Source organism: Pleurodeles waltl, chromosome 2_2 (genome assembly GCF_031143425.1).
Source record: "Pleurodeles waltl isolate 20211129_DDA chromosome 2_2, aPleWal1.hap1.20221129, whole genome shotgun sequence".
Lineage (NCBI taxonomy): Eukaryota > Metazoa > Chordata > Amphibia > Caudata > Salamandridae > Pleurodeles > Pleurodeles waltl.
The window spans coordinates 717,126,620-717,150,736 of NC_090439.1; the positions used below are offsets into that span (position 1 = coordinate 717,126,620).

General features: G+C 43.5%; 2 protein-coding genes across 3 annotated transcripts in view; one reads left to right on the forward strand and one right to left on the reverse strand.

Annotated features, from left to right (window-relative positions):
* COPS5 (COP9 signalosome subunit 5) overlaps positions 1–8,736 on the reverse strand; it is a 157,693-nt gene extending 148,957 nt beyond the window's left edge. The window contains exon 1 of the mRNA XM_069220292.1: positions 8,465–8,736. Coding sequence (XP_069076393.1) covers positions 8,465–8,619 — 155 coding nt within the window. The 5' untranslated portion in view covers positions 8,620–8,736. The remainder of the gene's footprint in view (positions 1–8,464) is intronic.
* Positions 8,737–9,305: 569 nt separating this feature from the next.
* Positions 9,306–24,117, forward strand: part of CSPP1 (centrosome and spindle pole associated protein 1) — a 976,424-nt gene continuing 961,612 nt past the window's right edge. For both annotated transcript variants that reach the window (XM_069220290.1, XM_069220291.1), the window contains exon 1: positions 9,306–9,394. The gene's annotated coding sequence lies outside the window, so the exon portion shown is untranslated. The remainder of the gene's footprint in view (positions 9,395–24,117) is intronic.

The window sequence follows — 24,117 nt, forward strand, 5'->3', positions numbered from 1 at the left end:
ATTTGTGGATAGGCGGACCGACTGGGAGTGATTTTTTTTTTTTTTTTTAGAGAGGAGACGACCCAAACAAGTGCAGTGCCCTGGAGTCCTGTTGCCTTAAAACGGTTCACTAGGAAATTGTGATCCACTGTGTCAAAGGCTGCAGACAAATCCAGGAGCACCAGTGCCAAGGTAACACCTTTATTACATTTTTCACGCAAGTCATCTATAACCGAGATGATGACTGCCTCTAAAGAGTGGGCTGGGCTGAAACCAGCCTGACATGAGACCAAGAATTTAGTCTTTTCTAAAGAGGTACAGAGGTCTTGTGCCACATGCTTTTAATATTTTTGCCAGAAAGGACAAGGGCCGATAATTTTTCATTGTTAATGGGTCTTCTCCCTTTTTCGTAGGAGGGATGCCATGATGGCCTCCTTAAACATACTGAGTACCGTCCCTGAGCTAATAGAATGATTGAGGAGTGAGAGGGCTGGGTCCGGGAAATGGCAGAATACATTTGTTTTTAGGTGGCCAGGAGTCATTTGGAGATCCTAATTTTACTTTTATTAGCAATCCTTACAAAATGGCCAGGAATGAGGGGAGGGTGACGGGGTTCATATCTTCCTGAGTAATCTTGCTGTCCAAAGTGTTTGTGGGAATGCTTTTGTCAATCTTTATTTGATAAATGAATAAATTATTAAGTGCATCACAGAGAGACTGAGATGGAGTGATGGATAATGAGACTGTCTGGATTAGATAAATCGGAGGTGATACCGAAAATCTCCTTGGATTTATTAATGGACAAGAGGATTTTGTTTGTAAAATAGGCAGATTTGGCTTGTAAAATATAATCTTTTTTATTCTCTAAGCTGTTTTACATACATTTCCTTTGACTTTCAGGAGTAGTCTTTCCTCCATTTACGTTCATAACAGCGAAGCTCTAGTTTTGCTGATTTTAGATTGCAGGAAAACCATTTTGCTGCATCATGGCATTGAGAAAGCCAATGTATTTTGCACAAGCGAGACCTATTCGCTTTTCAAATGATTTCTGGCAGAAGGAGCGGGTGAGTGAGAGGTAAGCATCAATAGGGGAGGGTTGTTGAGGCAAACAACAACAGGGGTGGTGGGGAGGGTACAGAGCTAGCAAGGGTTCACAGATAAAGCAATATGATGTAACCAGCACTGGCCGCATCATAGTGCTTTTTTTTGGCAAGGTGGGGTATGGGGCAAGCAAAACAACTGAAGGTAGGGGGTGGAAGTTAAGGAGCAAGCAACACCAATGGAATGCGGGCGGGAGTGGGATGGGATCAAGCTATAACATAATGCAGCAGTGCTTGGGATGGACGGGCACTAGCAACAATGGAAAGCGGGAGGACAGAGGCAACCAACCAAATGTGGGATGGTGCAAACAAAAACACAGGACGGGGTAAGGAGAGACAGCTTGCAAACCCATGCACTATTATTAAGTGCTGCAACTAAAATAACAAGCATTTGCAACGCAATAGGGTCTCACATTTCTCTGAGTTACAGCTATTAGCAGTTGTACACTAACAACCAGATTTTTCTTGCCACACTGAATGGAAAAAAACAGCGCGATCGCCCTGCTACAGTTCACACGTAGTGAAACCTATCTGCAAAAGTGCAATTATCTACGTAATCGGCAAAAGTGCAATTAACTATGTAACAGGGTCGATGTTATGCAAATGCTCGACTTCTGCCAAGCGATATTGCGCTGCGAACAAAAGATAAAAAAGTACTCCACAAACCTGACGGAAAACAACGAGCCTCGCATGTTTTCAGTACTTGGTCATTGCGTTCAAGGAGGGCTAACCAACAGAAAAGGCATGAAGTATGCGTGCCTTCCACTAATGAAAGCAAGCGTATTTTAACAGGCAAGCACAAAAACCAATGGAAGACACTGACGTGACATGGACTGGGCTCCGAGCCCTTTTCTAACTCCTAAAGCGTCTTGCAAGCGAAACGCATGCGCAAGCGACGCAGGCTCGACCCTAAAAAAGTACCTCCAAAAGCTCCTGAGTAGTGGAAGGTCACTGCGTGTTGAAAGGAAGCAGTACTTGCTCCATGCTCCAGGGAGGAGACAAATATATGAAGAGGAGGTGTAGCCAGCATGCTCTGACCAATGGGAAGTGGGGAAACGAGAAGGATGATGAAGCCAACTAATGGTAAATAAAGGTTGGGTTCTAAGCCCCCTTTAAGCTATCATAATGCCTCGCAAATTACAGTACGCACTGTCTTGGGCGAGACCCAAAAAGGGGATAAGGCAACTATTTTTTTTTCATCAGCAAGAAACTATTTAACCAACCATCAAGTCCTACTGCTATTCTATTGCTTATTAAAAAAACATGCCTTATGACTTCTGCTATCCAGAAGTTAGATTAAAAGGAATATAAACTCCAAAACAAACAAATAAAAATGCGTAATGACTTCTGTGTGCATGGTTTATAAACAAAATTAGCATCAGGTGACTGACAGGTTAAAAAAAAAAACAAAAGGAATTTGCTTAGCATGCGGTATTTTAGTTTAGTGCCCAATTACATTAACAGAATGTTTTCTTTTTACATCCTGTAGAGGCTGTTTAGCTTAATTTGCTCTAATTTTATAATTTTATGGAGGTTTTAACCACTGCTTTGTGAGAGGACACATCTAGGACACTCTTCCTGGTGACATTCTTTGTTCCAACTTTAATACACAGAAAGCGGTAGTGCAGAGAAGCACTAAAACAAACCTAACAACTGTTTACACATTCTTGGAATCACCCAGCTTTAGACTATCAGGTTTGTGACCACCCCCTTCTCCCTCAATACGCTCTACAACTAGCACACCGGACAATTCAACCTGGCCTTTGTGTGTCACACAATGTCGGTACACTGTAGAGGGTGGCGAACCACTAAAAGCTAGAACCAGGCTTTAGCATGAAGCCCAGTGCTGGCTCAGCTTGAGATCCTGTTGGAATCTCGGGTCCATAACAAGCAGAGCTTTCATGCGGCTTTTGACTGCCACCCTACCTGTATCTAGGATGTTCGGTTATGGACAAAACTGCCAACCTTGGAACTGAGGAAACAGGATCTAGTCTTGGTTCAACATCGTGTGATTCTGGGCAAAATCAATCAATCTTCCTGTGCCTATTAAAGATTTTATGTGACCTTGTGTAATGTATGGTGCTTGGGTAAAGAGCTCCAACGTGTTTGGGAAGCATTTGTGCTTTAAAAAAAACGGCTTAAAATGTGCAAAAAGGCAAAACAAATCATTAACATAGCAAGCATTGGCAAAGCCAACAGATCTTCCCTAAGTGAGTTCTATTGGCTTTGTCAATTTTTTTTCTAGCCATGTTGTACAGCAACATAGGGTGCTGTGCAGCATGGTTGAAAGAAAAAAGAAAAAAAAAAAAAAAAGTGCTTCCTTTTACCTTTTTCCTCTATCTGCAGCAAAAGGTTGGAGAACCCTGGTTTATGCAATGGTGAGGCTGCCTGTCTTCCAGTGGCCAACGGTGCCACGCCCTGTATAAGTGGACATGCAACTGTGCCCTGCAGAACATATTCCGTAATTCCTGCACAAAACAAGTCACATGTTTTTTTTTATAAATCTCAATCCATTGCCTCGGTCCTGTGCGATCCTCAAAACTGTGTCAAAAATGCCTTTTGCAGACTCCCAAGAGTTGTGCGCCAATGCTCATTACACAAAGTACATTCCATTAAGCGGCCACGCCAATTCTAAGTGAAGAACCATCATTTCTGTAATAGTCCTGGGTCATGAGGACACCAGTTCCTGTGGTAATGGAGTGCAGTCAATTTGTCATCAAGGTTGAAGTACTACATACAAAGGGGTTAAGAAAGAAACTTTTAAACTTGCGACAAAACACAAAAAGCGATTTGTAGCAGTCTCTGTAAAGCACATCTCTGTAGAACTGGACATTATCTCACACAACACACAAGACTGTAACCTTTATTATGGTAACCTGAGTACTATCAGATGCCAGAGTTTAAAATATTACCTCAGACGTCATAGCAAAATCACCAAGGAAAGAAAAACTGGAAAATAAGGCTGGAAAAGTATTTTTTTTTTTTTTATATTAACAAAATGCATTCTTGCCTCGCATTTCAACAAAGCTCTAATGAAGTTAACTATAGCAGAGCAGCTTGAGAAGATTTATGGTTCCACTAAAGGAGATGAGCAATGCCTAGTGAGTGGATGTCAGGAGGGACACTGGAGAGACTCCAGATGCCTATCTCTGCAAGTTTCACATCATAGTGAGCAGTGAACTGAAGATTTAGGCACCGGGTGTTTCTTTTGTAAAATAAGCTTATTTTAATTTTACATAAAACACACACAAAAATAAGCTTACTTCAAGATTAAATCAACGCGCACGCGCTGGGCCGTACTGAAAGAACATTAATCATCAGGCGCTGGGCAGTGGTAAAAAAACCTAAGCCTAGGAGCTAACTTTTATTAAAGATTTAATGGTGGAGCAAACGTTTCAGAAGCCAGAAAAGGACAGCACTGGAATAAAGTCAAAACAAATGTCAGAGTAGTCCGTCACAGCAACAGATAAAGAAAACAAAGTGGAATACAGTAGTTGGTCACTGCTCTGAATCAGAAAAAGGAGAGAGAAAAAGGAAGAACTGACCACTAGCAAGCAAGAAATTCTAAAGGACACTGCAACCAACAAATGAAATTGCTTGAAGCTAGAAGGAGTATACTAAAAGTATAAATGAGATCGAATGCTTATGCTCGACCTAAAAAAATGGTACAGTGCTATGTTTAATTACATGCTATAACCAACAAATAGAAAATGGGAAGCTGCAGGCTGGTAAACTATTCAGTAGGCTGCAAGCATCCCCCAGCCCCAAAGCTGACTGAACAGCTGTGTGGCCATTATATGGTGCACACTCTCAATGAACTGTGCTTCTCCAATGGATAAAGGCAGCCTGGAGAAGAGAGCAAATGAGGCCTGACCCAGCGGAGCAATTCACAGCAGCAGGAAGCGATGGATGCCTCACCCACTCATTTTTCAGCCCAAAGTAAACATTTAAAGCATCTGCTGTTTATGTTTTAATTCTCCACAAAATAAACATGTGATCAAGATATCGCTGAGAGCCCTCAGAAAGCAAAAACCATATGTTAGCATGTCACGTGATTTATGTGCACATCATAATGTTTCTAGTAGCTAAATATTGGACCTCAAGAGTCATTCATTAGATCACTTCTGGAAGACACACAAGAAGGACTGCTCTGCTACAAAGACGACTGCCCTGCTGCCCAAGGAAAGAAGACTGGACCTGTACCCTCGAACCCAGGACCACTAGAGTGACTCCAAAGGCTAGCTGACTGGCCTCATGTGTACGCTACAGGGACACAAGTTATAGAGACCTACCCTGCAGGTACCCAGTTGGCAGACCGAACTGGACCTGCCTGTTCACTGCTGCTGGCCTTTTCTTGTGTGAGTCCTGGTTCCCAAGAGGTGCTCCCCCCGGTCCTGGACCCTTAACTGGCATCAAGGTGTACACTTACTTGCTCAACTGACAGTTCCCTCAAACCAACATAGCGCAACAACTCAGCACAGGACCTCACATCACAGTGCCTGGTCAGTGGTCTCATCAGAACCAACACAACTCAATGCACAACGATGTAGGACCTCACATCCACAGTCTCAAGTACATCCAGGTGCACCTTCTAGTGGGCCGAACTCTATCCTTTAAACGGCATGCGCTCCATCGCGTTTGGCCTGAACATGTGACTGTCCAAGTCCTGTGCGACGAGATCACAGGAGTTGGCGTTTTGTGCTTTTGGGTACTATTTTCTCTAATAACTGTGAAACTCGATAACTCCAGTTCTACTGGTTGGATGTAATTTGTTTTGGTGTAATTTCATTTATAAAAATGTAATCTATTTTTCTAAATTGGTGTGGTATTTTTCCTTGTGTTGCGTTTTCACTTTATTATTGTTTGAGTGCTGCATAAACATTTTACACATTGCCTCTAAATTAAGCGGGACTGCTTTGTGCTAAGCTACCAGAGGGTTAAGCACAGGTTAACTTGGTGACTTTTGTGGTACACCCCAAGAAGGATTGTGGTTGTTGGTTGAGAAAGGCTTCCACCCCGGTCAACCAATAACCCGATTTTATACAAAAGCTAGAGGCTCTCTTCAGAGATAGTAAACTCCAGGGAAAATAATGGATGTCAGGCTGGAGGGGTTACGAGTAAGAAAGGAAGGGTAAAGGAGCAGGCTACAGATCAAGCTATGACAGGGAATGAGCGGGATTAAGGAGGGTTAAACAATCATAGGTCAATCACGGCCAGGGGAGGAGGGGGTAGTGGACAGGGCAAGCAACAGGGAAGAGTGGGCAAGTAGCAATAGGAGAGAGGTGGCGTGAGGGCTGGGGTCAGGCAAAAACAGAATACGGGCATGGTGTGAGGGGCAAACAGAGACAGCCTGCAAAAGGATGCGCTCTTATGGATTGCTAAACAAGAAAGCGTCAAAATAAGTGCCTCTGCAAGCACAGGGCCATTGGAAGAACACTGGCCGCAGGCAGGAAGATGTACTTGGTCCACACTCCACAAAATGGACAAAAACAAGAAAAGAAAGTGAAAGCAGGAGGCACAGATCAATGAAAAGCAAATAAATTATAGTTACTTCACTGCTAACCAGTGGTAAGTAGTGATAAGTAATGGGTGGGCTCTAAGACCTTTGTAACTTTTTTTTTTTTTTTTAAATTTACAAGAGACTCGCAAATCACAGCACATGCACTGTCTCAGGTAAAACATAAGAAACAATGAAATTCTCCAGTTCTAGTTTAGTCAAGCAACTATAAGTTACATCCTCATCATGCATTTCTTATGACCTCACATATTATACCACTCATGTTATATTATATCTTTGATAAGATCATCCATGATACTGCTATTTACATTACCCAAGAAACCTTTACATAATTGTTAAAACTTAAGTTGGTACTAAGGGGTCTATTGTCATACAAAGCACAGAACTGCAGTGTGTATACGTGTTGGTGCACAGAATACAAATTGCCTAGGCCCTAGTGCCAAGTCTAGTTGTGCATTGCAAAAGTTGTAAGGTGAGCAATTCACCTACCACTAAAGTTTCGGGTGCAATCAATACTCTATGTTAAACAAGGTAAAGGCTGAGTACAGTAGGTGTGGATTGCAAAGGCACTTTTTAAAGAAAAAGGCTGTTGTCTGTGAGAAAAACGAAAGCTTCTGCTCCTAATTGATTATACACCTGTGGATATTTGGGCACTTCCCATGTCAAATACATGTCACACAGTGTTACAGACAGATTCTATGTGAACTGAGGACTTATAAGATGTGAACATTTATTTGCAGTATTTCCCTGACTATTTTGAGGCACTGTACATTGTTAAATAATGTACAATATAGACCCACTTAGAGATAGTCTAGGTCTTACTGTAGTTGTAACCAGGGCTTTAAGGTTGTACTTGTTTCAGATTATCTCAGAATTATGCGCAGTGCATTTTACCAAACTTTGAAGAGTTGTCTATATGGCCTGGGTGGAGGTGCCTTATTAGTAGGTAAGGGATAACCGACACCCTCGAGTGAAAATTGCAAGTCACGTGAGGTGTTTAAGAGAGAGATCCCATTAGGATGAATGAAGAACAATTGATTTTTTTTTTGGGGGGGGGGGGGCCCGGGTGGTATTCCAGGTGTATAAAGTGGGTGACCCCAGTAAAATGAATGGAGGAACTTTATTAGGCGGGCAACGCCGTAAAAAGATGGTGACATCCAGCTAATGGGTGTGAGCCGAGTCATTATGTATTATATGTTGCGAAAGGGCATGTCCATTATCACTTGAATGGCAATATAAAATTGGGCACAAGTGTAGCTTACTGGATTTCCTCCAGTAAAAAAAGACCTAAAGAACATTGTCAGAAACATTAGATAAGGTCATCAAAGATGTCGTCAATTAAGCCACTGAGAAGTCATCAATTATGTAATTTTAACGTCGGGTGATATTATTTGTGTGGTTATACCTTGCTAACTAAACTATATCTAACTAACGTCAATGTTTTTGAGGGGTTTTTTAGGTTTCACTTTTGTTGTACTCTGTAAGGTAACTATAACAAACATCATCAGGGAGACAGAACCGGAGGAGAGGGGCACAAAATAAAACAAAGTAAACACGAGCGATCTCTCGGAGGGACTAGTGAAACCACATAAATACAGTTATTTGCATGTAGGACACATGTCGCTATAAAGAACGGCAATTACTGCACGATTTAACTGTAATAATCTCCTGTGATTTTACGTTTTCTAAAACTAAACCAGTGCGGTCTGATTTATTGGGATGGGGAAATAGGGGACACCGCTAGGATCCTGCTTTCCAAAAAGTGAAACGCACGCCCCGTGAACGGCGTCTGAGAAGCCACCACTCTCGAATTCTCACGCCCTTCGCGGCCCTCGCGTTGCGCCCTCCCGCCGGACCCCGCGCTCACTCTTTCGTCCAGGGCTTGGCTGCCAGGATCTCCTGCTGCTGCTTCTTGTCGTACTTGTAGATCTCGTCGATGCTCTGCGCCTCCTGCATGCTGTTCGCCATCTCCCAAGTCTTCTGGGCCACACTGCTCCCGCTGCTACTGCCGGCTGCCGCCATGGCTACACGGGGCGAGGAGGACAGTATTACAAAGTGCAGAGGAACTCCAAGAGCCGACGAGCCCTAGGTCCCACGAGCCGCCATCGTCTTCCGCCGCTGTCAACAGACCGCCTCCGCCCGGAGAGACCACGCTAGGGGTGGACAGAGTAAATTTCTCAGCCTAACTCAAACACAGCCGTCAGGCCTGGGGCGTCCCGCAGTCACTCGCTACATACAGGACATTACCGATCGCTGGAGCCAAGCTGAAAGGCTTCGCACTAGGAAGCAGAGCAAAAACGGAACAGCGGTTAAAATAATATACCCCCGCCACTTCAGAGCATGGAATGGTCGACTGTGACTCCCTTTGACATCTCTCACAACTAGACTACTACTAATTGTATTACGTAGCCAGACCGCGGCCATATTAGGCAGAAAAGTTTGCTTTGCAAGCAGTGGAACGTTGCCTTTTCAGACTATGAAACTCACTATATTAACCACTGCACCTATTGCGAAGCACGAAGAATGTTTAAAAAGTAGAAACAGAAAATATGTTCCGCCCGCTAGCGCATTTTAGGTGAAATAGGTGAAATAAAAGCCAGCTCGTAGCCGTGCAAAGCTAGTCTTCCCCGATGTGGAAGCCGCAGTGACTCCTCCGGGACCCGGGGGGCGCTGTCGCCGACGGTAGCCAGCTGGTTCTGCTGCCGGTGGCTGCAGGCGTTGGTCTCGCTGGTGCTGGTTGCCATTGGCAGTGAGAGTCCAGCGGCGGCGGCGGCTGTGCAGGGCGGCGCAGGAGCAGGTACAGCGCGGGCATGGGCAACTGCAACGCAGGATAGTTTTCTGAGCTGACTTGAGGGCTAGGGAGCGCAGCAACAAGCGGTCACCTTCAAGTGCCCAATATGAACTAATAGAGGGGCCTGTGCAGACTGCAAAACTCAGCGTAATTAACTGCGTGGTTATCCGTACACTGCAAGAGAAATTAAGTGCTACACTTTACGTCTGTTGACATGGTGTGCTAGTAATCTAAATCTGGACTTCTGTATGAGCATCTCCAAGGGTCACACCTGGCACAGTAACGAGCAGTGGAAATACCAGAGCCTACTGAGTGTGCTAATTCTGGGCAGCATTCTGTTTTGTTTTATTTCTTGTGTACATGTACCGTAGCGTGTGTTGTATGTAGAGCTTTGACCGTTCCCTTTATCTCACTGGCTAAGTCCAATGTTGCCTATAAAGTTTGTAGTGATTTCGTGAATTACACGCAAAGCGCACCTTCACGCAGCAGTATGTTCCATAGCATTGCTCTTTCTTGTTTTGGAGACGTGGACTGGCTGCTTTAAGCTGATCCGCCCCTTTTGTTGCTGGGAAAGAAAGGAGTGTACATTTTGCAGAAATAGCTACTTGTTATTACCAAATGAAGCTTGAGTGAGATGAGTTGATCAAAATGCAAAAACAGTGATTATGATACTGGAAAACATTCCTTATCCTCACAATGAGCACCTGGCGCAGAGTTTATTTACTATCCCCTTCCCTCCTCTCCAAAGGTTCCAGGTCGCACGAGCATTGGTACTATCCAAACTGGTTATTTCAATAGTGTATCAAATTCTCCAGCATAACCTGTTGCAGAAGCTGCAGTATTTGCAGAACTTGGTGGTGACAATGTTTCTAAAGCCCCGTCCCCCCCAAAAAAGGCGGGCCCTTGTTTGTCATGATTCATGCCTGGTGACTTGGCGGACTGCAACAGTCAGTCTGATATCGTGATCAAAAGTTTAAATCCCTGCGTATTCACTGATCCTTTCGTGGACGATAAAATAAGCGCAACTGGGTTGCATAACAACAAAACCTTTTAATTGACATTTAAGCCATTATGCTCAACTAAGTGCATCTCGCACAAAAACTTCCCTACCTTTCCTACTGCAGAAGTTCAGATTGTTTCCTACCTCTATAGAGTGTGACTACAAGGAATCTGCTCACTCCCTCCCCGCCTCATGGAGCCTGAATCCTTAAGAGCTATGTAGGCATCATAGACATGACATATGGTTTGATTCACATTAGTGTGCATGATTAACACTATTGGCTATTTATTATTTTTTCATGTCTGTTTATGTGCATATATTTGTTGAGTCTATCGTCTGGAGAAACACGTGACTGCATGCTTTGTTTTGCACACAAGATTTACAGTGTGCATAAGAATGAGTCAAAGCATGAACAGGGGCAGTAACTTCCCCTTAACAACAATTTTTTGTGTTTTTTCTCTTTCAGAGACCATTAATTGGAAAAATTCCTATATTGTCTGTATGATTGCATACTTCCTATTTAGCACACTGTGTAGACCAGCATTAGGAACCGGTACATATTATAATCTGTAGTATTTCTACAGATGTAGTTGGTCCCGAAGAAAGCCTACTGACCCTGAGTGGCACTTGAGATGAGCTTAAACATGTCAACCTTTTTGAATTCTAGATGTTAGGGATCATTGCACCTTTTATATATCACACTGTTTTTATCTCAGCTAAAGGGCCTTATTAATAAACAAGAAGTAGGATCTTGACGGTCTTTTTAACTTCCACTTACGTTTTAGTAAGGGCTCCGCTTACTAACTTGCATTGAGCCCACCTACTCACACTAAGCACAGTGGGTGAGGATCTAATGATGAAGCATGCCACTGGTAGTACTAGTGGGGAGAATCTTACTAATGCATCCATTCAATGAAAGGGTCACACTAATTTACCTAGGTGCATATCCCTTTCCGCATTGGTATATATTGAGACCAGTGATTTGGAAACTCTTATAACATTTAGAGTTTGGTAGTGCAAAGGCTCCCCTCTCTTGTGCAAAATAAGGTCAGATGGTACCAGCCAAGCAAAACCCTACAATTTACATTACTGTTTTTGGCAGTGGGATCCAAGTTCCTCAAGGAAAGACCAGGAGGCATTATATTCTCCTTACTGGAAGCCAAGGCCTGGAACTATCTCCTGGTCAAAGTGAAAGCAGTAACTTTTCGTCTACTGTTCAGGGGCCTAAATATCCTTTTATTGGTTTAAGTTCACCAAAAGAACAGCTCACATAACAGATCCAAAAGCTGAAGTGTTTTGATTTAAGTGGCGCAAAAGGACCACTCGTTGGCTCAGGTTAAACATATGAAACTCATCTTTACATACTGTAACTGTCTACTGCTTGTTTGACACCTGCTCCAGTACTATATGTCAGATTAATAATCATGGGCTGCTTCTCAGAAGACACAAAAGTGATAGCTTGTTCAGATAATAAACTGGTTCCATTACATTTTAGTGATGTGTTATCTTCTGTAGGATCAGCAGTGACAATAGATTGCTTGCTTATTCTGCCTTGAAACTCAAGTACATCTCATTGGTGAAATCCAAGATGGAACATACACGCTTAGTCTTGCTTTGTATATCTGCAGAGGCATCATCATTTAATTCTAGACTGCACCATTTGGGAAAGGACCAGTCTGATAACCTTATGGTTGTTGTCTTCTATAATGCTGCTGATGACCGTAACGCAATGCTGCTTTAAAGCTACCCAAGAAATAGCAATAGTAGTTCTGATGCATCAGCTCATGCATTTTGTACATCAAAGTTAAGGTTGTTTGGCGGTTCACACATGATAGTCGTTCATAGAGACATTGAACTCCACTGTCCTCTTTTTACCTGGCTTGAGTATGAACACTGCAAGCTTATTGTTAAAACAAAAGGCAGGTTTTCTATTAACACGCACATAATGAAACAAACCTGTGATTACATAAATTGATCTTAATATTGTGCCGAAAAAGAAAGACTACCATAGGAATCTGTGGCGTTCATTCTTCTGCCCACCTCTGCACTTTGTAATTTTCATCACTGTTCAGTCTCCAGAAGAAGGGTACAGATGGAGCACACATACATGTGGTTAATAAGATGCTTGCAAAAATGATAAAAAAGAGGACAACATCCTGTTATGTTAATTAGGCCTTTCTGTTTCCCATACTGAGCATTTGGGGCTCCGTTTCTCCACCCCTTCATTTGATTCACCGTTTAATCAGGTAATTCACTTACAGGTAGTTTATCCCTGCCTTCCTTTTTGGTGCCAAACAGTGATCCCTCAGAATGCAGGAAAATTGACTTTCCCCCCTATTGGTTATTGGTGGCTTAACTGCTTTACACACGTACACTTTACACAGAAGCCACACCCCTGGAGCAGAAATCAGTTAGTTACTATATTTTGCATTTATTTTATGCTACGCAACATTTATAGAGCAAAACAACTGCTATTGCTGTGGCATCATATCACTCAGACTTTCTGGGGCAAATGCGGGTGGCTCAAATCGTTGGAATGCTTGAGGGGCTACGTTTACTGTTTAAAACTGATTTAGAGAGAAGGAGGGGTCAAAAGGCTCGCATAGTGTGATCCCAGGGTTTGAGATGCAGGAGCAACATGGCCGAGGATATCTGCAACTGTTGCAATTTGAAAAAATAAGCTGGTTCTCTTATGTAGAGCTTGTTTGTATAATTCAGGAAAGAAAGTGGAGGAGCGGTTGTTGTGTGAACTCTGCGCTGGAAGCTTAGACTAGAGTATGTGTTTTATGATTCAGAGCATATTCGTTGATGATTGCACTACAGATTCAGTTTGTTTTGCCATTAAAATAATGTGAGTCTTCAAAGGTTGCTATCATATGGGAAAATGACCTTGTACGGCCGTTCTTCTGATCAAAGGGAACAATTGTGGGTGTCCAACATGCTCCTCATGCGCAAACCCACCTTTTTGTACTCTATTGTAAAGTTTGGCATTAATTTTTCATGGTACTCCACGGCACACTCCCGGTGCAATAATGGACATTATGAAACATCATAGGAACATTTTTTCCTAGGACAGTAATGAGAACCTTTGACTTTAAACACTGGGTTCAGAAGTTAGACATCACATTTATGTGATGCTAATTATTGTCCGAATAAGTGCAGCATCAGACATTACATTCTTGTGAAGAGAATTCTTCAGGTTGGTTAGTCTGCGAAAGTGTCAAAATCAGCAGATGCAACCTGTGTTGGCAGTCAAGGAAAGGATGGCTAGCCCTTTTTACATATGTCCCCTCATTGCGGACCAATCTTCTAGCCGATCTATAGAGCAAATGTTATCTGCTGAAGCTCAGAAAAGTATTTTGGACTATTGTGCATTTGTTAACACTACTCGTGTCTTGAAACCTTCGATTAACTGTCAGGGAAAGTCAAACAAATTATTAGATGATGTATATCCTGATTCCTTTTTTTTTATTACATGAATTTTACATAAGATCGCGCTATGTTATTCTTGAACCTTCAAAAAATTGTTCCTTAATGATATACTTTCTTCGTGGAACCTCATTTATTTTGTATTTAGCAATTCAATTAAGATTTTCGAACTGAAATGTATTCCAACAACAACGAAAACTTTGATAGTGGCACCGGTATACAAGGAGGCGTAAATAAAGACAGCAGATAGTTCTCACTTTAGTTAACCTGCCTCTCGGCTGCAACACTATATGCTCTATTTAGTTTCCAGCTGTTGCTTATGCTGCGTTGGTGCCTATAGTAGCATCTGCCCCAATCTGACATTCATAAACGGGCACCGGGCAGTCTCTTGTAGGGTGTGCCATCTTCCTTCCAAGGTTTCGTTTAAGAATTTAGATCTTGCCATGGTTTCGCAGCGGTACAATTTGTTATTCATGATCAATTTATGCAGTTTAGGGCACTTGTTTAGTCTGTAGGATTTCCTTATGTTTTTGTGTTGAACTGCCAGCGCCCCTTCTGTGCCCACATACACCCCGCTCGAAGCGTGCTTTCCAGTTGTAGATGCACTTGTGCAGCCGTTCTTGCACAGCGCCCAGTGGGAGTCACGCGCGGCTTAGACAGCCGGGTCTGCGTGGAGCTGCTTTTGTCCCGTTCGGTGGCCTGTGTCGGTCTTTGGTGTTGGGCGCGCCAGCGCCTTGTTGTAGCTTGGTTGCCTGACAACGGACAGGCTCTTAGTGACCGAGCATGCAGCTCCTTACAGCCTCCACTCTCCTCCCATCACCCGCGTGCGCAGCTTTCCCTTCCCAAGCAAGTGCCCTAGAGTGAAACGGGACCTCATTACACAGGGCTTCTTTCAGCTACCGAATGGCATGGCCGAGGGGTTGGCACGGTTGCGTAATTGTGCTTGTACTTTGCATATTGAATCCGCCTCTCACCGAGCCTAACGGCTTCCTTGCTGCCTAACGCCCATTACTGGTGGTGGAATTGGATTTTCAGTTTGCACCTCATGGGTGATGGCTGTGGGGAACGTGCCACTACACTCCAAGCTCACGCGAGGAGCAAACCTCTCAGTCTCTGTCGCACCCACCGTGACCAACGGCCACTAATAAAAGAAGGAAGCACACATAGTCACTGAACCAACACGAGGGTTCAGTGAGTTAAGTGTCCTAAATCCAATAGTTAAGAACACCTTTAAATGTCATACGTAGATGTATTGACATACAGTATGTGGAGAGGTTAAGCATATGCTTCATTGTTGTCAGTCTAAAGCTCCCTCTTCGATACAAGTTCAACGAGCAGTTCTGCAATTTATATTCTAAATGTACTTTATTTCTACATGATAGAACCCTAAGTCCCGCTCACCGTTCCGTTAGGACTCTTGATGCCCCACACACTTCGCCATACAGATTCTCCACAATCCATACCGTACAATGACAGGCCATGTTATAGGGAGTGTGCCAGTCACTTAAATTTTTATGACTTTTGGTATTTTAGTGGTATTTCAGGCATGCTATTCTGTTCTCTTCCTGCTTTTACCCGCTCCCTCACTCCCACCCTCCGTGTACCTTCGCACCCCTCCCTCTCACCCTCTGTTCCTGGGGCTTATGATCCCTCTCTCCCTTACCATTCCATACCATACAGTGACATGTTATACCATACAATACAATGAGAAGCCATGCCACACTATACAATAACAGAGTATACTACACAGTGCACAGCAGCCGTGCTCTTGTACAACATGGTTAAAGAACATTAGCAAAGCCAATAGATCTTGTGTTGGCAATCCCTATTGGCTTTGCCTTTATTGTTCCTTTTGGATCGGTACAGACATCCCATGCCTTGTCCTTGATTTTTGCTAGCTCTTATGTTTTGTTTTGTTAACATTTTTTGTTAACGTTTGTTTTTTGCTCTCATAGATTTCTAGGTTTTTGTGTACATTGGCAGAGATTGGACTCTTTTAGTCAAAGCTAAAGGGCTTCAAACTTGGTAAGGAGCTCTGCACGTGGATTTGCCTTTCTAGTTTCACATATAATGGTTTTTGTCATAACATGGAATTAGCACAATTTCCCCTTATCTTTGTGGCGTGATTAGTTTGATTCTGTGATGAGAAACACGCTTGGAAATGTTCACACTACCTCGACCAATCTCTTTGCCTGTTCTTGCATAGTATATCCATTGTATGATGAAATCCACACACCATTGTCACCATTTAGGCCTTTCACCTCTTGCTGAATTGTATTTGGACATGGGATCCCCGATTCTGTGTCTATATTTTTCTTTTCCCGGGTTATTTTGCATAACATTATTTCATGGGGTTTCCTGAACTGTTGGCCCCTTCCATGCTAGGCAAACTCACATACCAGTTTTGCATCCAAGTTGGAAGTGACAATTTTATTTTCTTTGGCTTAAATGCACTGCTTATTGAATGTGGTCAGCTATTTGGGCAAGAGTTAATTTCATTTTTGAAGAATAGAGACACCAGCAGACCTCCTGAATACTGGTTTCTTTCTTTTGCTGGTGTTCCTTCAGTTCTTTGGTTGATGAGGCATTGATAATTCTGTTCCCCCAGTGCCAAAACAAATAAGGACTACTCAAATGTCTAGACGAACGTGGTGAGTTACTTTGGGCATTTAAGATTTTTTTATTGTGAGCAGTGTTTTGCTGCACCGTTCTCTGCAGGCTCTGACTTTCTATTCAGTGCTGAGATCTCAATGAAGGTAGTGGGGCACATTTAGAGTCCTGTCGGTAGGGTTTGGGATTTTGTCTCTATATTTACTCTTGGTTGTTGAAGGACTCTCTGCAGAGCACCAAATCATCTCCTTTTTTTCTGATGATTGGGGAGAAGTATTTTGGTAAAGTGCAGCGAGGGACAGAGCCTATTTTGATCCTGACTTGCCACTCCATCCTTCCATTGGCATTGCTTTTTAAGTTTCTTAATTCTAAAATTAGACTGAGCATACTTGAACCCAAAAGTAGGGCTATTTTCCTCGTGTCTCGCTTTGATGCAGTTTTATTTGGCTAAATCACATCAACTGTCTGGTATCCTATCTTATTGGAATTTTAATTTTGCTGTAGTAAACATTTTCTTTCAAGCTTAATTACTGATTTAGAATAGGGTGATGATTTCCCTAGCTTTTAGTCGTAATTTACATGCAGTTTTTTACTTCAGCAGCCTTCGCTGCAGAGGAAGGTTTGTACTTTTCAGGGGTGAGTTTTCCTTTCTGGTTATCAATGTATGGCCTGACTAACTATCTCCTATAGATTGTTTGACAGGGACAAAGTCACTAAATCTAAATCCATGTTTTTCACCACCTACATGGCATTCAACTTGGGTAAACAGGCACTTCGAAGAGCTAAGTAATATTGTGGACTCTCCTTCTCTTGGCATGCCAGTAGTATGTGGTCTTTACTCCCATTGTGGCATGCAGTGCTCTGATTTTTTGCTGTATGACTTTACATTATTAAAATAAAAACAGTAAAAAAAAATCTAATTTTTTATCAAGTGCAACTTTGCAAGTCCAGATACTTTAATCTCAAGAAAAAACTTAAGCATGTGGGTGAAAAGGACCCACATATGTGTTGCCTCTCTGACCCCACATGTGGATTTAGAGAATCTCACATTTTCAAGATGCTCTTCATCTTGAGTTTTTATCATACCTTTTACTTTTTTTAAATTTGTACTTACATTTTGGGCTAATTCATGTGTTCTCAAAGTATGAGGAACATTATCAGGGACATGTGCTCCAGTGTGGAGACAGCATCTTTGCTACCTGCTGTGGGAAGCATCACTCTTCACAAAGGCCATGTCTGGGGAACAGCCGTAGGAGAACACTTGAAAGAAGGACTATCACTAATTCTTCACTGTCCTCTTGTCCACCTCTTGCTAGTGTTCCATGTTCAAAATCAGTTGACACACACTTAACAGTCATCATAATACTCATACTTGGGCTCCAACCAAGAAGAAAATGTTAAACAGTCGGGGTATGTAGACTATGCACTAAGATACTCTTCTGGATGCACCATTCGCTATACAAATACATATCACTGAATATCCAGAGCAAGGAAGATACACATCCTTTAGGCACTATGAAGCATCTGGTGTATGTATGAGTACAGAAAATGGGTCTAGAAGTGCCACAGAGAACCCCAGCTTGGGGGCCTCTTGGGACTTATAGGAAAAGTAAAACTTCCTGATTCCAGAACATTTGGCACCATCCTGATGACCCATGCCTTTGCTGTGAAATGACTTGCTGCCTGCGTTATATCAGCACTTAAAGGTTCAAGGCTCTGGTGAACCTTTAGGAAAGTGCTATTCTGGTGTGCAGATGCATTTTAGTTGGTGGAGTCTGCTGGGCATTACAGCTGTTATCTGCCCTCAGAGAGACATGCATTTTTGCCTATCCTATTCGTCCAAGAGCTCTGCTCTGGTACCCGCGTGGACCTTTTGGGCAAAATTAAACCCCTGTTGCTTTGAGGATGTTCTCATTGTCTCTGGCTAGACACTCTAATTCAAGGATAGATGGCCACATGCTGCGCAGTGGCACAGTTTGTGTTTACACTAAAAAGGAGATAAACTCAAAAGGCCTTGCCAGCTATAAATGTCAATACTCGGAAGTTAAGAATAATACAAAATGAATGACTCAGACGAAGCTAAATAACATTTAGAGCAGGGACTGAAACTGGTAGCACGAAGAGAAGCCATGCAGCTTTTTAAATCCCAGAACAGTGTCTTGTTCAGTACCTTGACAACTCTTAAATGAGGTAAGAAGGGAATGACTATCATGAACAGAAGCTAAACAACCCAGTTTTCACTTGTTCCTCCAGTTCAAAAGAAGGACAAATTCGGGCAGGGATTCGTGCCCCATTATCCTTTCATGTGCCTAAAGGCTATTAGAGGCACTTGAGCTCCAGGCGAGTGACCCACTAACTGAATCATGTTTCAACCCCTAGCCAGACTGGCACCCTCCAAAGGCGAGAGTGAGATGAGAAGTGCTTATTAGTTTACTTGCCAGACAGTGCATTATTAGATCTGCCTGCTTGTATTATCCTCCAGTTGCCATTCTCCATGTGAGCCCAATACTTTCCTATAAATCCCAGAGACCCTTTTCCTTTCTATTTTTACATGAGGCGGTATTCCACTAACCCTTTAACATTTCTTTCCAGACAATGTACACATTTAATTTTTTGAAAAAAAAAATGATTTATTGTGAATTCTAAACTGTAATTTGTATAATGAGATTTCAGGCATACCACACCGTAGGTCAAAATAAAGTATTTAGAAAGACCTTAGCAAAAAAAAACATAAACCCCTCTTTGTTGGTATAGGATTGTCTCCTGCCCTAAGTGTCTCACTACTTGTGTATCTATCCCAACTTTTGTTTTGTCTCTTGCAATGTGGTAATCTAACCGTGCACACTAGGGGCTAGGTCTGTTTCTAACTGTGTAACTCCATTGAAATGTCATGTGTCCCGGAAGGGCACATCAGGCGTGCCTCCATTATGGCCAAAAGATTACTGTCCCTGACAGCATAACATGTTTTGAAGGGCTCAATAGTGTGATCAGACATTTTTTATTTGTATTTCTGGGAGTGAGGCCTATTGGCCGTACTTGTGTGAAGTTCTGCTCTTACGTGTATAACCACAACCTTGCACCTGGACCCTGTGTATATGTTGAAAGCATGTGTGGTGTATGTAGCACACATTAGGATCTATTTTGGATGATCCTGGCCTATCACAGCACAATGTGAAGGGCAAGAACTGTTTTCCCAGAAGGTGAAAGTGTATTGCCTGCATTCATGTGGCTGGGTGGAGACGATCCAAACACTGAAGTAAGGAGGATTGAGTCACCTTTAGAAATGATGTGAGGGGTTATGTTAGCAAAAGGCTTCTGATGAGGTTTCCTAAGTACTATAATTTTGTTGATGGTAGGAGTGAGATGTGGGACTGCAATTCTGTTGTGTGTGCTGAGGAAGTTTCTAGGTCAGTCTTGTCCATTTAATTGGCCTTGATTACTGCTTCAGTTGAGCTGGTGACTTCCAGGTTCAGTTATCCCACACCTCCGCATGCCTGTGTTGTGGGTTCTTCTGTTTGGGGACAGCCCCATTGCTACCTGCTGTGAGAAGTATCACTGTATAAAAAAGTGTTTCTGGAGAGCAGCCTGAGGAGGTCACTTGAAGGAAGGACCCCTCAATTGAGCTCTACAGTTTAGCACAGTGGATCCACACCTCCTCTTTGTAACATGTGTATAAATGTGGGATCAAAACCATCCCACTTTGTTCCAGGTACAAGTCATTTATGTTGAGGGAAGAGACTGCATCACAGAGAACTCTAAGGACTGTGGCTAGGATCAGCTTGACAGCCAGTCTGCCTGAGGTGAGGGGACCTCGCCTGAGGATCCGAGTATCTGAGGTTCTTTGAACCCTGTCTGCTGACAGGGGGAAGATGCCTGCCTGACTTGCAGGAAGAGAGACTGTCCATGAGAATAAAGACCCAGCATGTCCCTGGACTGGGGAGAGAGGTTTACTGTGTCCCTGGGAACTTCCCGAGAGCTGATTACCTGAGAGCGAGCTCAAAAGCTACCCTTGCTGCAGAGGGTCTTCCTGGTCTCGCACCATTGGTTTCTAGTGGGCACCATTTCAAATATATGTGCCTTTGGCCTTATCTACTGTGATCATCGCTTGGCTCAATTGCCTTTGGCCTGATCAGGGTTGAACAGGCTGTGTATAGCCAAATCAGGGCTGCAACTGCCTTTGGTCTCGTCAGGGGCTGCAACTGCCTTTGGTCTCGTCAGGGGCTGCAACTGCCCTTGGTCTAGTCAGGGCTGCATCTGCCCTGATCATCATGTACATGAGTCATGGCTGCAGTTACCACTGACCTGGACATGGCTGTTTCTATCAATATACTCACATCGGCCTGATTGGGGCTGCATCTGCTGTCTTGACCCAGGTAAGGCCCATGCCATCACTGCTGCCCAAGGAGACCATCTCAGCTGGAACCACACCTGTGCCAGAGCCCTGCATGGCAGGACTGGGCCACACCGGTCACAGACTACTGCAGCCTGTACTTGGTCTACCTAATGGCCTTAGGATATCCATATACACTGTGGCCCCTGCCCGTTCATACAGTTGAGACAAAACTGGTTTCCTTAAGACTGAATAAAGGCTTTGGACATGAAATTGCCCTTTCAGAATTGCAAAATGTGAAGCTGAACCAACTTTGATTTAATTGTGACATCAAGAGTGACTATGTCTTGGAATATAATTCCTGTATAAAATATAAACCGATCTGCCAATTAGAATGTCAACACCATAATTTAAAATGTAGGAAGCTGGCTTTTTATATGATATATAAAAATGAGATATATTGTGAAGAGTCCAGGGGTTCACTTACCAGTGGACAGGGCTTGCTATGCAATCCTTAAGTGCTCTATAAAGCTGTAGTGTGTATGAGCAGCGTGAGGCTTAACACACACACACTAACACACACACACTTTTTTATCACCAGAAACAGTTCATTCAGTTATTTACATTTTGTAAGAAAAGTCGACACCGTACAGTTTCTGAAACCTGTAATGCAGTCTTATTGAGGAAATCAAAGATGTCAAATCAGCTACAGTACAGCAATTGACGAGGCCAGTCTCCTGGACTTAAGGTAAGTACTGGGCAAGGGTCGGGCCACACAAACACGCCATACCGGTTCTTGGGGCAGGGCGGTTGGGGGTATGGCATCTCCCTTGTGATGGAAGCCAGATCTGCGTATCAAGGGCAGCGGGCCTCTTTGAAGCCCCCTGCCTTGGAATGAAGATTTGCAGGTCATCCTGTTGGGTGGGGTGTATAACACATCTCTCAGAGCAGACTTTGTGGTCAATCGCCTGAGAGCAAAGTACCTCACCTTAGGAGGTCAGAATCTTGTACAGTGGTGGCAGGTCTGCTCAAACTAGTCAGTCTGAACACAGGTAGTTTGTAGGGATTCAGGGGGCACCTCTAAGGTGTCCTCTGGGGACGTGCATTAACAAATCCGTCACTGGCATTTAGTTTCTGTGAAACCATCATATAGCTGGGGAAGTTGTAATGACCACAGTCAGGACATGTAGTTAAAATGGCTTCCCTGTTTACTCACTATGTCTAAGAATCAACAGGCATAGCAGGGTCATATCTGCTTGTGCAGATATGCCCTCACATTAAATATAATGCACCCTGCCTTAGGGCTGGAAGGCCTTTTGTAGGGGTGACTTACATATATTGCACGCAGTGTTAGGGGACACTGCACACAGGCTGTGTGCTATGTCGTGTTTTCACTTTTAGCTGCACCTAGACACAGAGCCTGCAGTGGCAGTTTGCATGTGCTAGATAAGGGGTCCCTGAGGGTGGCACAATACATACTGCAGCTCTTGGGGGCCCTCTTTGGTACCCATGCCTTAGGCACTAGGTGTACCGTTTAGTAAGGACCTATGGGGTGATTTTGTCAATTGGGGAACAATTATACAGTTTTAGGGAAAGAGATCTGACACTGAGGACCTGGTTAGCAGGAACCCAGTGCACTGTCAGTTGAAATTGCATCATATATCGGGCAGAAAGTGGGGGCGACCATGTCAAAAAGTGGCACTTTACTACATAAAGCCATTGTCAAACGTTTAATGAAGGTGAAATTTCATGGTTTTAACACAATTACTGCTTAAATCAAAGATGAGTTAATCAGTGAAACCTATTCAGTAACTACTGTTTAAATGAAAACTAAAGTAATACAATTTAAAGTTTGAATGCAACATTTTCTGCAATGGTGTGATCATTATAGAAGGCACGCACAAGTGATAACTCCTGTGCAGCTTTAACTAAGATTGACCACAACTATGTTGCTGTAAAACATGTCAAATCCAAATAGCACTTTAAATTTAGTTAGCGTCATCAGCATGAAAACCTAGCTATCTGAGGAATAGCATTTCCTCTTGGTAGAAACATGTGAGGTTAATTGGGGTGAAGTTATTCCTTCATTAACCTTAAAGGTTTCAGTTTAGAAAATCAAAAGCTGTTCATATGAGCCATTAATTCAATTTCACACTTAGCCAGTACCCAGTGTAATTTTCTCCTTTCTCACCTTGTAAGACAATCATCAGAGTTGGTGTTCTTCATATAGTAAAATTAACAGGTGTTTTTTTCTGCCAACTAATAGGTTTTGCAGGCCACCTGTTGAGGGAATGAACTTCTGCTCTTGTTAAGATGATATTGTTATTTGATAACATTGATAAATAAAAAATGAGGGTACAGTTTCTACCACTGCCTAACAGTTTGCAAAAATTTAGTTGGAACTTCATTTGTGTCCTTTTGAATGGCCGAACAGCTGACCTGGTCTTGGTAGACTTGACAGCAAAAGAGATTGGGCAGCGCACAGTGAGGTGACCCCCCCCCCAAACACAGCACAAGACACAGGACAGATGCTTGGGGAAGCCCATCGGGGTCCTGGTTCTCCCACCACCCTCCTCCCAGAGACTCCAGTAATAGCTTGGGCATCAGATCAGCGCTTGGTACACTGAAGGGGGCACGTGGGGTAGAGGGGTGAGAAGACGCTGAACGGTGCTGCCCAGAGGGAGAGGCTGATCTGAAGCTGCGAGTGTAGAGGTGAGGACCTGCGATCCCGGATACTGATCTGAGTCGGGCTCAGCGGCAGCCCTGTACAACGGTTGAGCGCAGCTCGAGGGGCTTCAGGGGAGCCCCCGAGTCAACATGGTTAGGACAAAATGCCACACGCTCACTCAAACCAACAAGATAGACAAGTATGTGTAAGGAAATGCCTTACTTGGCATGGTTACCCCCTGACTTTTTGCCTTTTGTTGATGCCAGTAATGATTGAAAGTGTGCTAGGACCCTGCTAACCAGGCCCCAGCACCAGTGTTCTTCCCCCAAACTGTACCTTTGTTCCCACAATTGGCACAGCCCTGGCACACAGATAAGTCCCTTGTAAATGTTATCCGTGGTACCAAGAGCCTTGTTGCCAGGGAAGGTCTCTAAGGGCTGCAGCATGTCTTATGCCACCCTGGAGACCCATCACACAGCACATGCACACTACACTGCCTCCCAGCGTGTGTGTGCTGGTGGGGAGAAAATGACTGTCGACATGGCACTCCCTTCAGAGTGCCATGCCCACCTCTCACTGCCTGTGGCATAGGTAAGTCACCCCTCTTGCAGCCCTAAGACAGTGTGCACTATACCACAGGTGAGGGCATAAGTGCATGAGCACCATGCCCCTACAGTGTCTAAGCAGAACCT